Source organism: Penicillium chermesinum (genome assembly GCF_028974085.1).
Source record: "Penicillium chermesinum strain IBT 19713 chromosome Unknown utg000004l:1.0-3345178.0:1.0-3348027.0, whole genome shotgun sequence".
Classification (NCBI taxonomy): Eukaryota; Fungi; Ascomycota; class Eurotiomycetes; order Eurotiales; family Aspergillaceae; genus Penicillium; species Penicillium chermesinum.
In genome coordinates, this window is record NW_026695314.1 from 973,945 (window position 1) to 985,953 (window position 12,009).

General features: G+C 52.3%; 5 protein-coding genes across 5 annotated transcripts; 4 read left to right on the forward strand and 1 right to left on the reverse strand.

The window, feature by feature from the left end:
* Positions 1 to 186: 186 nt before the first annotated feature.
* N7468_005259 (uncharacterized protein) lies at positions 187 to 2,326 on the forward strand (the record flags this gene model as incomplete). Its single annotated transcript, XM_058474556.1, is given in 2 exon segments — positions 187 to 1,441; positions 1,455 to 2,326. 2 exon segments carry the CDS (start codon positions 187 to 189, stop codon positions 2,324 to 2,326), a joined length of 2,127 nt encoding a protein of 708 aa, XP_058330296.1.
* Positions 2,327 to 2,913: 587 nt separating this feature from the next.
* On the reverse strand, positions 2,914 to 4,489 carry N7468_005260 (uncharacterized protein; the record flags this gene model as incomplete). Its single annotated transcript, XM_058474557.1, has 2 exons — positions 2,914 to 4,357; positions 4,452 to 4,489. 2 exons carry the CDS (start codon positions 4,487 to 4,489, stop codon positions 2,914 to 2,916), a joined length of 1,482 nt encoding a protein of 493 aa, XP_058330297.1.
* Positions 4,490 to 4,997: 508 nt separating this feature from the next.
* On the forward strand, positions 4,998 to 5,502 carry N7468_005261 (mitochondrial 37S ribosomal protein uS8m; the record flags this gene model as incomplete). Its single annotated transcript, XM_058474558.1, has 2 exons — positions 4,998 to 5,021; positions 5,110 to 5,502. The coding sequence occupies 2 exons, from the start codon at positions 4,998 to 5,000 to the stop codon at positions 5,500 to 5,502; spliced, it is 417 nt and encodes a 138-aa protein (XP_058330298.1).
* Positions 5,503 to 5,985: 483 nt separating this feature from the next.
* N7468_005262 (uncharacterized protein) lies at positions 5,986 to 7,234 on the forward strand (the record flags this gene model as incomplete). Its single annotated transcript, XM_058474559.1, has 3 exons — positions 5,986 to 6,471; positions 6,568 to 7,116; positions 7,187 to 7,234. The coding sequence occupies 3 exons, from the start codon at positions 5,986 to 5,988 to the stop codon at positions 7,232 to 7,234; spliced, it is 1,083 nt and encodes a 360-aa protein (XP_058330299.1).
* Positions 7,235 to 8,975: 1,741 nt separating this feature from the next.
* Positions 8,976 to 9,862, forward strand: N7468_005263 (uncharacterized protein; the record flags this gene model as incomplete). Its single annotated transcript, XM_058474560.1, has 2 exons — positions 8,976 to 9,350; positions 9,419 to 9,862. 2 exons carry the CDS (start codon positions 8,976 to 8,978, stop codon positions 9,860 to 9,862), a joined length of 819 nt encoding a protein of 272 aa, XP_058330300.1.
* Between the last annotated feature and the right edge of the window lie 2,147 nt (positions 9,863 to 12,009).

Genomic DNA, 12,009 nt, shown 5'->3' on the forward strand with positions numbered 1-12,009 from the left:
TCCCTTCCCATTGAGCTTTCTTCTGAGAAAACACCGTGTTCATTCTCATTGCATTGCGTCCGGAAGACACATCCCTTCCTCCTGTCGCTCTGTCGGCCTCCCACGCGCCCCCTGTGCGCTAAGCAGACGCGTTTCTGCAGTTTCCACCCCCTCTATTTGCGCCTACACCCCTGACCCTCCGAAACCATGTCTGACAACAACAATAACACTGCCCATCCGGGCGTTCGCAGCTTGCTGGCGAAGTTCGAAAACAGTCAGAGTCCCATTACTTCCCCTCCTTCTCGCGGAAGATCCCCTGTAGGCTCCAGCTCCGGACCTGATACTCCTGGATCGACTCGCCAGCTTTCTCGCGTCCGCGCCAGCTTCGTGACTGTGGAAGGAGCCATTCAATCATCTACACAGGGCTCACCACTGCGGAAGACTAGTGGACCAAGTGACGAATCTGGCATGTTCGGTCCGCAGATCAATGAGCACGGAGTGGAATCTCGCCGCGCAAACGTGGCTTCGCCTACACCTGGTGGTGGGCATGGAGGCCAGCCCGGTGTTCTCGATGCCCTGAACAAGGCAGACACACTGGCTACTCCGCCTGTGAAGCCAGACCAGCTGAGTGATACTGAAGCGAAACCCACTCTTACCGAGAATCCCACCCCACCAGCAAAGGTCCAAGAAACCAAGAAAGAAGGTACCAAGGCTAATGAGACTGCACCTGTGGCTGCGAGTGGAGGAGAAAGTGCGGAGAAACTCGCTCCCAAGACTGTAACCAAGCGTCCATCAAATATCCATTCTGCGAAGAACAATCCTCCAAGCAAACCCCCATCGACCGCGGCTTCTACGGCTTCTAAGCAAACCCCGGCCTCTACTACCGGGTCGAAATCAAGCCGCGAAGCTGCTAAAGAACGGTCGAATAACCTTGCCTCCAAGTCTAGCCGCGCTTCTCTGAATCCGGCAGCTAAACCCACTGCCCGAACCACGCGGGGTTCAACACCCGTCCAGGAGGCTACCAAGTCATCACCGCCGAGCTCGAAGACGCGCCCAAAGTCTCCTACCAAGCCTGTACGACTGCCATCTTCCATGACTGCCCCTACTCAATCTTCAGCCGCGAGATTGGGAACTAGCGCCCCCTCTTCCGGTCGGACCAGTACTTCTGGTTCCACCCTCACAAGAAAGCCTTCCTCCCTCAAAAGCACCGCCCCCACTCAAACGCGCCCAGCTGCAGGTACTACTGCGAGTATCCGTAAACAGTCATCTCGACCTTCGCTTGCAAGTCAACCAGCCGAACGACCCAGCTCTCGGGTCAGTGATGGAGGTGGTGGCACCAAGCCTGTGAACGAAGGGTTCCTGGCGCGAATGATGCGCCCCACTGCAAGCTCAGCCAGCAAAACTCACGATAGACCCGAGGCTAAGGTCCCACCAAAGGGCACAACTCCGTCGAAGGCGCCTCGTCAATCTCTCAGGGAAAGCACCAGAACGCACTACTACTCAGCATAAGGCAAAGGCTGCCCCTCTGCGCGCCCAAGCTGAGAGCAAGCAAGCTCCTAAGAAGGGGCCTGTAGCTCAGAAGGAACCACAGGAAGCCAAAGCGCCAGTGAAACAGCCGGAGAGTGAGAAAGAGAATATCGAAGAGCCTACTCCTTCAATTCCTGAAGAGCCCGAGGTCACTCAAACTCAAAAATCTGATTTGGGAGGATCTCTGGAAAGTTCTGCGAAGCCAACTTCTGAGGAGAAAAGTGAGGAGAAGGCAAAAGCTAAGGAGAGCCCTTCAGTTGAGACAGCTCCCGAACCTCTCGAGCCTGCTGTTCAGCACGTTGAAAATTCAGTCCCAGAGCCAATTCCAGAGGTAACTGAGCCATCAACAGCAGAGACCGGTGAACAAACCCCCGCAAAGCCTGAAAAGCCTGCTTCTGAAGAGCCTCACCAGGCGCCAGAACAATCAGCAACCTCGGAGAGTGCTACAGATGCACCAGTTCCTACCGAGCCTGAAGCAAAAGAGTCGCAGGAAATCCCAGTCGAGACTCCTGTTGAGGCTAAGACTGATGATGCAACCTTTGAGGACCAACCTGAGACTTCTACTGAAGGCTACTCTACCCCACTCCTTGACATCGGCGCTCTTGCTGATCAAGAAGAAACCCCTAAACCTGCTGCTACTGAGCCCGTGGATGCTGAATCCAGCGACGCTCTTATTGACACTTCCGATGCGCCCACAAAGGCTTCGAAGGACGTCAATGTCTCAGCGCCCTCCGCCCAGCCTAACGAAGAGCCTCCTACCGGGGCTGGCCAAGCTCAGCAGCCCTCCGCCAGAGGCAAAGGCTGTCACCGACGATATTGACTTCCAGAGCCTGACTCTGTGAGAAACATGCTCGTTCCGCAGGCTGCGTTCACCAAGTCTTATATTCTGGATCATTGTCTTATTTTCTCTGTTTATACCCTTACCATTCTCGATTCTCAACGAGCGCAGAGCTCAGATTGCCTCTTGGTCCCTTTTGCTTGACCTTATCTTCATCAGCCCTTGTGGGGCTTGCTGTTTTCTGCCGCACTTGCGATGGCATCTGGCTTCTCTGTTCTGGAGACCCAGAGTCTTGGATCCATGGTGCGATGGTGTATTCTTTTCTAGCTGACCCAGCATACTGTTTTATTGAGCGATTGATTGCATTCTTCGGTTGAGCACATTTAGTATTCATGTTATTTATCTTTGAAGAGGTTCTTTGCTTTGCGCTTTGTATGCAAGAAGTGAATGCATCCCCTTCCCCGGTTTCACAACTTTTACTTCGCCCATAAATCTATCTGTATAATTTAACCTATGCTTGGAGTCCAATGGAGGGGAATGCAATTCATATCCTGTTTCGAAATACAATATATAGTACGATAAAATATCATAAGACATGAGCATTCGTACTGCCACGGGCAATCATTCATTCAACCAATCTTCTTCTCCAGCTTCTTCAACCACCGATTCACTCCGCTGTCGATCCGCGACGCACCATGCTGAAACGTCTGCGACCTCTGCCCTGGAGCTTTCATTGATTTGATCGCTTGCTTGTGTCCGTGGGAACCCACCTCGGCCTCCGTAGGCCGATAAACCTGCGTATGCACATCATACTCCGACGTACCCGGCGCAACCTGCTGCGGCTGATCGTACGAGTAATTTGAAAAGCCCACTGGCGGCGGTGACAACGGGTTTCCATATACAGCCCCACTGAATAAATGAGCATTAGGGTCCTGATGGTGCGCAGGCGCTTGGGGCGGGGACTGAGGCTGGGGCGGAGGCGGCGCAAACGACATGGAGCTAGATCTGTGCGAGTCATAGTGCTGCTGGTATTGAGACTGGGGCGGTTGCTGGCCAGTCATGAAGGATTGTTGGAACGATGCAACGCCAGGGCTTGAGAGAGGCTGGGAGGATAATGGGAACGTGCTGGCGTGTGCCAGGCCCGCGCTGGGCGGTGGTGAAGCATAACCGGTTGGGCCGGTTGGCGGGGGAGAAAGTGCTCCTATTCCCACGGCGCCGCCTACTTGATGTGGTGGGGTGTATGGCGTTCCCTGGTCTGCGGCAGCGGCGGCCATCAGGCCGGTGCCTTCGGCGCCGTCTTCCGGTGGGGGTGTCTTCTCGCGATGAGAGATGGGTTCCGGCGCAGGAGGAGCAGCAGGGTTGTATGGCAACGGAGTGAAAGCTGGCGATTCTTTCTTTTCCTCGGCTGGCGTTTGGTATGCCGATTGTGACTGCTGGGGCGATTGCTGAGGCTCGGCTGCCGGTGCACTTGGAGGAGGCGGGAAACTGAGGGATTGGGCAGGCGGCTGCGGAGGTGATACCGCAGCTGGTACTGTTGTCGACTCGGATCGAGAGTTTCGAGTCTGACCATTCTGATATGCCGGGTCTGAGATCGCAATGTTCTCGAGTTGCTGCACCACAGAGCTCATAGGTGCCTCCGGTTGTTGAACAACCGGCTCTCCATCAGTTTCCACCTGAGAAGCGGACAGGAACTGGGTAGCCGTGTCCAGGAAGTGATTTGCATCGTCCACTGTCCAGAGATACATGTCTATCGTGTGGATGCGAATTAAATCCTGTCCGTCGTCGCTGGGTAGCCGCCATTCATATTGTGATGCTTCAGGTTGAGGTGATCCGGTCAAGCCGTCCACCGTTAGGGTGAAACGAGTAGGAAATTGGTCTGAATGTTGAATATGCACATTATCCAAGGCTCCAGTAAATGCATCCTGCTCCGCCGTCCCGGGGTGATTGGCTATTTCAAACCGGGACTTCTTCTGAGCCGCGTCATGGTGGATGTATACATAGGAGCTTTTATCAAATCGATGATATCGAGGCTTAGGGGTTGGCGCCGTAAAGTAATAATGAATATCTGCGAAGCTGGTTCATTGCGTCAGAAAGTATTCTTAATTCATTGCTGCCTCGTGTGGTGCATGCGAAAGCTTGTCTGCGGGGAAATGTCAGTCTCACTCACACCGTCAATACGGTATCCTCGCCTGGTCGCGGAGGCATATTAATGTACGAAATTGCAAAGACGAAGGAAAGTCGAAAGCACAAGAAAGCGGGGAAGACATGGCCAACTCACGATCTGCAGCTCTTATAGCACTGGAGGGGGGTTCTACGCCTAGGCGCCCTAGTGCTCTCTGGGCGCTTAGAGTGTGATGTGATGAGATAAAGTATTGGATACCGAGCTGGCACACCTATTTCTAACGGTGGGGCAGGTACTGGTTACCTGCGCAGTACACGGGTACATGTAAATTACCCCCATCCCGGAGGCACGGTTTCTCCGAAAATTTCCATTCGATCTTCCGGCACGAAGGCTCCGTACGAGGTCCAATTGCTTCCCAGCTCATTCAATTTGGGCTAACGTGGTCGTTCTTATTGCATTGAGCTCATCTCTGCGTCTCCCTTCCAGATACTTTACTTCCTCGCCTGAATACCATTCGGGGACCCTTCGCCTGCTCGCGCAACCTCCCGTTGACACCATCCAAACACCGTCCACACCTTCCCTTCAGCCAAAATGTCTCTCGTCAACCTTGCGGCTGTATGTTCGCACCTTAACAACGCCACAAAGGCTCGCCTGGGACTCACCTCTATTTCCCAACTCCAACCTGCACCTGAGACTCTGCCAGGCCCTACAAAACTCCGGTTACATCTCCTCCGTCGTCCGCGCTGGCCCAACTCCACCCCCTGCGCATCCCATCCTCGGTTATCCTACAGCTGAAAACGTGGAACCTATCACTCGAGAAAATGTTGCGTCAAGACGGCTCTGGCTCGGCCTGAAGTACTGGCGCAACGAGTCCGTTCTCGGAAAGATCACCATGGTCAGCAAGCCAACCCGACGAATCACTCTCGATGTCGAGAGCTTGCGCCGGATTGTCCGTGGAGACGAAGCACAGCATGTGGCCGGTCTGCGTTCTCCAGGAGAGAGTCTTTATATTTCGACGGATCGCGGCATCTTAGAGGCACGCGAGTGCGTGGAGAAGAAGATGGGTGGATTGGTGCTGTGCCGCGTTGGCGCTTAAACTATCTATGCCGATTGGATGGCGCTGTTTCTGTGGTCACGAACTGATACTCAGGTAGCATGGCCCTTCTTGCATTTACTTTGGAGTTTTCGTCGGATTGTCGCAGCGGGAGTCTTGCCTAAGGCTCAATTTGTTTTGGCGACGGGAATAATCACCTCTAGCGAGGATCTGTATATTAGGTTTTGGCGTGTATCGCATTCCCTGTGCCTTGCGCTGGGATGTGGAGTGGTTCATACTTCGCCGCATGTATAGATAGGAATCAATTTTCCTTTGTATTTCATCTGCTTCTTGCTCTTTCTGGCTCAAGTAATTGGTCCCTTTCGTTGATTTATGCAAGGTGTTCGGTGTTCAAGCATCTGCGCGTCTTGTGTCACGTCGGTGATCCCCCCGTCTAGGTGTGACGAGTCTATTAGGGTGCGGGAAATTCCCCCGCTACGTCCCTTGCTGGTGCCCACCAACCCTTTTCCCCCCATACTTGCCACCATGAGCGACGACTGGGCATCAAGAAAAGTACTTGTCACCGGAGGTACTGGGTTTGTGGGTGCTGCTATTGTTCGGGCGCTGTTGGAGAAACATCCGACGTGCGCCATCACCGTCATCGACCGAAGACCCCCGCGGCCCCAGCATGACTTGCCAGATAACATCGAGTACCTTCAAGTAGACGTGACATGGGCAGCAGAAGTCAATGAGGCACTCGAAGCCATTCGGCCCGATGTGATCATCCACACCGCTGGTATTGTTCCGGATCTGGCGCATCGTTTTGGCCGCGAATTAGAACAGGAAGTATGGAAGATCAATGTTGTAGGAACGCAGAACATGTTGGATGCCGCTGTCCAATTCGGTGCTGGAGTATTCATCTATACAAGCAGTTGCTGTGTGGTCATTGATGATATGCGATTGCCCTATCGCAATATTGATGAAAGTTGGCCGACATCGTCAACGAACTCGCTCATCTATGGGGAATCCAAGGTCAGTTACTCTAAGTGTTTTTCGGTTCTTTGCTACCCTTGGGCAGTATCGAGCTTGGTTCGAGAGGCATTTTGGACGAATATTGACCAATAATAGGCCACGGCCGAGGCTTTAGTTCTCAAGGCATCAAGCGATAAGCTGGCTACATGTGCCCTTCGCCCCTCTGTACTATGTGGGCCGGGTGACTATCAACTGGTACCAGCCATACATGCATGCATTGCCAAATTTGAAACCCCGTGGATCCTTGGGGATGGTCAGAACCTATGGGATGTCACGCATGTGAGCAATATCGCAGATGCCCACGTTCTCGCCGTCGAGAACCTCGTCGGGTCCCGAACTGCGGCCGGGGAGGCCTTCTTCATCCAAAATAATGAGCCGATCACTTTCCGTGACTTCTGCCGGACGATCTGGGCACATTTTGGGCACACCCCTCCCTTCGAGGTACATATTCCTGAATCGGTGGCTTACTACGCCGGATGGATCTGCGAATGGACTAGTTGGTTGACCGGCACGACCACCACCTTATGCCGAGGAAGTGTCCGCGATGCGTGTGCAGTCCGCTATGCTAGCGGCCGCAAAGCCAAAGAAATTCTGGGGTACGAGGCCCGCATAGGCATGGAGGAGGCTATCCGGTTAAGCTGCGAGGTAAGTCGAGATCAGAATTCGGCTCCGACTACATCTCATGCCGATCATGTTACTTACTCTATGACGTTAGGAATACGCCCATCGCATTGGCACGAAGCTGCCAGCCCAAGTACTATGAACGGGCTTGTGGAGATCTGCAGCCTATGACGAAGGCTCAGATTCATTGATAGCGGGAGGGCATAACGGTCTGGTTGTCATGTCCTGCAATAACCCGGTGGTTATAGGTGCCATCGACCTCAGCGGCGTCTAACTAGCCCCAGTGCCAATTCCTTTTTTTTGTTTTTTTGCCACACGGAGTGATCTAATTGTCCTATAGAGTTTAATCAAGGGTTTTCGGGAGTTAAAGGTTATTACGGGAACGCCTCCTTAAGCACCCCCGGAAGCCATGTAAGACATTGGGCTGTTGGGCTCCAAAAAGCCCCCCCGAAAATGGGAATATACCTGCTTGGTTGGCCCAAATAGCCCGCGGGCGCTCATCGATTACAATCCGCGCATAACAATGAATCTACTGGTCCAAGCGCTAATTGGGCCACAATTAGCTGTGCCCAATCGACTACACCTCGGGCCCATCCGTGAGTAGGAGACAGGCAAAGTCGAAGCAGTCCCAGGTCCTCTCGATGCACGTCACGGGGGGGGGGTGTGGATACACGCTCCGCATCCACCGTTAGGCTTTCATTCCCATTCCTTTCCCTGGTGCAAATGTTGAAGATCGCTCGCGCTTCCACTTTAGGCCATTGTGGGCTAATAGGAGACAAGAGCCTGACTCCCTTTCCACGCCTCCATACCCAACTGCTGCCCAAAGCTTTGTGCCCCAGTTTCAGCAGTCCACTGGTGTTGGCTGGTCGTGGGGTCGTCGAACAATCCCCGAACCTGTGAAGATCGGAATGCATTGCAAAACCGTCCCCCTCCCCAATCTGTGGGTACACTCCTTCACCCCTCAAATCAACCCTAGAGCCGCCCCATGCGTCTCCGCTTGGTCAAATCAGTCATGGCGCCAAACTTGGCTGCGATCGATCGGTATACTCTGACTGGGAGACTCTCTGCAGCGGGACCAGGGGCAACTGGGGTGTTCCCTGTCACCGGTATACAATGAACCCAAGTAGTGATAGCCACCCCCCCATCGGTGCATCATCTACTAAATTGCTTACTCCACCTCGGCCTTGAAGCTTCTAGCGCGGCTCTCTATCCACTTGTGGGATTGTACCAGCACGGTCCAGTCGTAGGCGTCAGGCACGCCTACTAGTAAATTTGACCCAAAATGCGTTTAAGCCCATATATTATCTGGATGTGACCGTCTGTGATTCCTCATCTCCTTCATGTCCCTAGACTCGCTCGCCACTTCCTTATCTCAAAAACCCTACAGAGCCCAATTCGGCCCTGATCCCCCTTAATATAATCTGATTCAATTCCTATTTTCTTTCCCCCTCTTGATCATTTCTTTCTGTTCTGCCTCATGGTTCCAGCCCTCCAGTCCCCCTTCCCGGCTGCACCAAGCTACCAGTCGATATCTACGCCGGCAGATCTCCCATCTCGAGGAGTTACCAGTAAACTAGATTTCTTATCTCGTTCGAGGTCAGCACAAACACATCGCCCCGTTTCCCCCCCATCTGCCTCCCCCCCTCCCTTCCTCCCCCTTCTTTTCTTTCGTGGAATTTTACTCATACCTTTTCAACAGCGCGATGACCCATAATGTATACGCTCCCCCGGGGACTTCTCCCATCATCCACCGTCAAAGGTATTTGGTTGCCACAACCCCAGTCTTTTTCGTTTCTTGGGCTCCCTGCCATGGAGATTGGGATCCATCATGACTAGTGCTAAGTCAAGTTAAAAGGGCACCATCGGCCCCACGACCATACGGGATGGGAGACAACCGTCAATTGGTTCTGAGCTCAGTAGATTTCGAGCCACGCCATACACAATACCATGGAACCCAGAGCCCTCTGGACAGTTACGGCCACATGATGAACCAGCCAATCGGACGATTATCCTATCCTCCTATTGGGCAGCCCATGCCCTCGGTCCCTATGTACCCTGACTGGAATCTTCCTGCTCGTGAGCCACTGCGACCCGATGTTGGACCCTTAAGTGCCTCGGAAAGCCCGGAGTTCATCGTGGAGAGGAACAGCCGGCGCCCTGCTGATATAACCCGTGGAAGCCCGCATTACCCCTCCCAAAGGCGCGCGCCCGCTCGTGGGGATGAATTCGATGGACCCCATCAGATCCTGGATCCGCCTGTATCTCGCAACCTCCCACTCCGGGAGGAGGAGCTGCCCAACTCCCCACTAATTTAGATGCCTCAGAGCAAGACAGAATCCTTCACCAAGTCAACGACCGTCTCTCGCAGTCGGCGTTTGACTTCTTCGCCCGATACCAGTTCCCGATCCCTCTGGAACAGGACAAGAGGCCCGTCCAAGTTCCATCGGACCGCGAATGGAATGAATGGGTGCATCTCTTGAAGAGACTCGCTACCCGCCGCCGGATTCCTCGACACACGCTCCACAATGGCCAGATTAAGCAACTCATCACTGTTCTTGAGAACTCCTTGGAGATGCGCCATGCTGCCAAGCATAGCTCACGGCCCGTCAAGGATGATCGTAATGTACTCCAACTCATCTCCGCGGGGACGCAGGTTGCAAAGATCCTCAAGGATTCCAGCGCGATGCAGTTTTTCGACAGTCTTTATATGGACACGGAGAAGTTGATTCAGGACCGTCGCCGCCGCGTCGTTAGGTTCGCAAACACTTAGTATCCTGGAACAATGGCCATCTATCCCACGTTCAGAATCCATTCAAAGCCCACGGATTGAATTGAAAAAGGAAACCCCATGGATCTCATCCCCTCGGATCAGGCTTTCTCCTTTTTTTCTTTTATCACTCCAGGACCCAAAATCCCAGGACTACTGCTCTTTATCCGCCAATGGTTTGCCCCGGACCGGGCCACTTATTGCACCGCCAGAATCAATCCCCTGCTGGCTCAGGATGTCTTTTCGCTCTTTGGTTGACGTTTAACACGGACTTGGGCCCCCAAGTCTCCTCAAGGATTACATACGGCTGCTACTACCGACTGCTCTATCACCCCAGTCTGTTACGTACTTGATATCATGGACAAGATCAAGCTACCTCAAGCTACAAATGATGTTTCCTGGGCCATTTGGGATTCCATCTAAGAAACAGCTACAATTCGGCACAGAACGAGCATCCCTCCTAATGATGTGTTTGGGTATCTGATTTTACTTTTTTTTCTTTTTGCCTTTTCCGTTTATGTTTGCTGCTTTTGCTACGGTTATTCGCGGAGGGTATTTTGATGTCCTCATGATTTGAAATTTATCCTTCATGTCATGTTTCTAGTTAAGTATTGTTTTCCTTTTCGTTGTCTCGCTTCTGTTCTTGGGATGGCTGTGTCGTATACATGTTCTCGTTTTTCCTGTATCCCTCTTGGAGATTCATGACTGGGATGATCTTTGCTATTTACGATGTACTGAATAATACCTGTCTTCAGCTTGTGGAAGGCAGATCAACGAATTTCACTGCTTGCCATCACTCGAACTCCAGTCTGTTCCTGAGTTGACAGGGTGAAACTGAGAGGGCCGGGAAACTTATTCCCCGCATTTGCCAAGGCCTACCATAGCATCCAATGGTTGTCTCCCTGCTTTTCTCTGGCAACGGCGGCTCAGTAGGAGAAGGCCTTTACAGGGAAGTGGCGGTGAGTTGGGTTGGGCGGGGGGAGGCCAACACGGCCATTGCAATGAATCTGCAAGCTGCAGTCCAAAAGTCCCGATATGATCCCCGATGGAGGTGGGTTTGTGATGTATTTCATTGGCTATGGTTTCTTCCGCTCCTTTCCCGCTGCAGGCCTGGATAACCGCATTATGCATGCCTCTACTTTCTTCGAAACCTAGGATACCCGACAATGCGGCGGAAAAGGACCATGCGTTGATTTGGACAGTCGGTGGCCAAGTTTTGGTTTTATTCATGTAGTTGAGTGGTCAGCTTGTCGCCCAATTTTCATACTGTGGGTCGGCTTGGGGAGGTTGGGTCCTTCGAGGAGGCTGCTTGAGATCATGATATTCATCCACAAATCAGGGCCTTCATATTTACAGGGCGCTCCTTGCGTGGTATTCCGATTCACCTCAGCCCAGTACTTGAATGTCGAGCCCTTATCAGGAAGGAGATCTGCTGACGTGGCTCCAGTCCTCGTGGTGCGATGAAATGCATCATGTAGCATTTCTCCGAGTCTCGATTAATTTGCTGAGACGTCGGAGTTGTGCTGGGTATACAGAGACCTGTTACCTCCAAATGCTAGCTAACCGTTACCATGACCACTAACTACAGCTAGTAAACCTACCTGATGCAAGTCAAATAATGACTGATCTCCCGGGCGGGGTCCACTTAGAATCAGATATGCATTCTCCGATGCATTGCTATACGTTGAGCTGCTTATGGATCGGAGCCCTTCTGTTCCAAAATAGAGAGTACCAATGCCATTAATTTAGTTAAATTATCTATGGTCATATCTGCGACAAGTCGATGCCATCACCAGTACTAGTGTTTAAGCGAATGATTGGTCTATTTAGTAAGTTTGCGGTTTGCCGTGCGTCTGGGGAGTATAAGGATTTCGTGATAATGCAGACAACAAATTTCATTTCCAAGCTTACCTTGTACTATCTCGCATGAGGGGACTGTATTAAAAGAAAAGAAAAGAGCTGAAAAAAAAGCAACAGGCAAATCTAGAAACAAACCAAAATGGCGATACGGAGATATGTGTTGTGGGGAAAAAAAATGACCAGACCGAGTTTCGATCTCGGGACCTTATCGGTGTGAACGATACGTGATTCCACTACACCATCCGGCCAATTGATGAAAGATTCTGCCAACTCTGAATTTATGTAGGCAA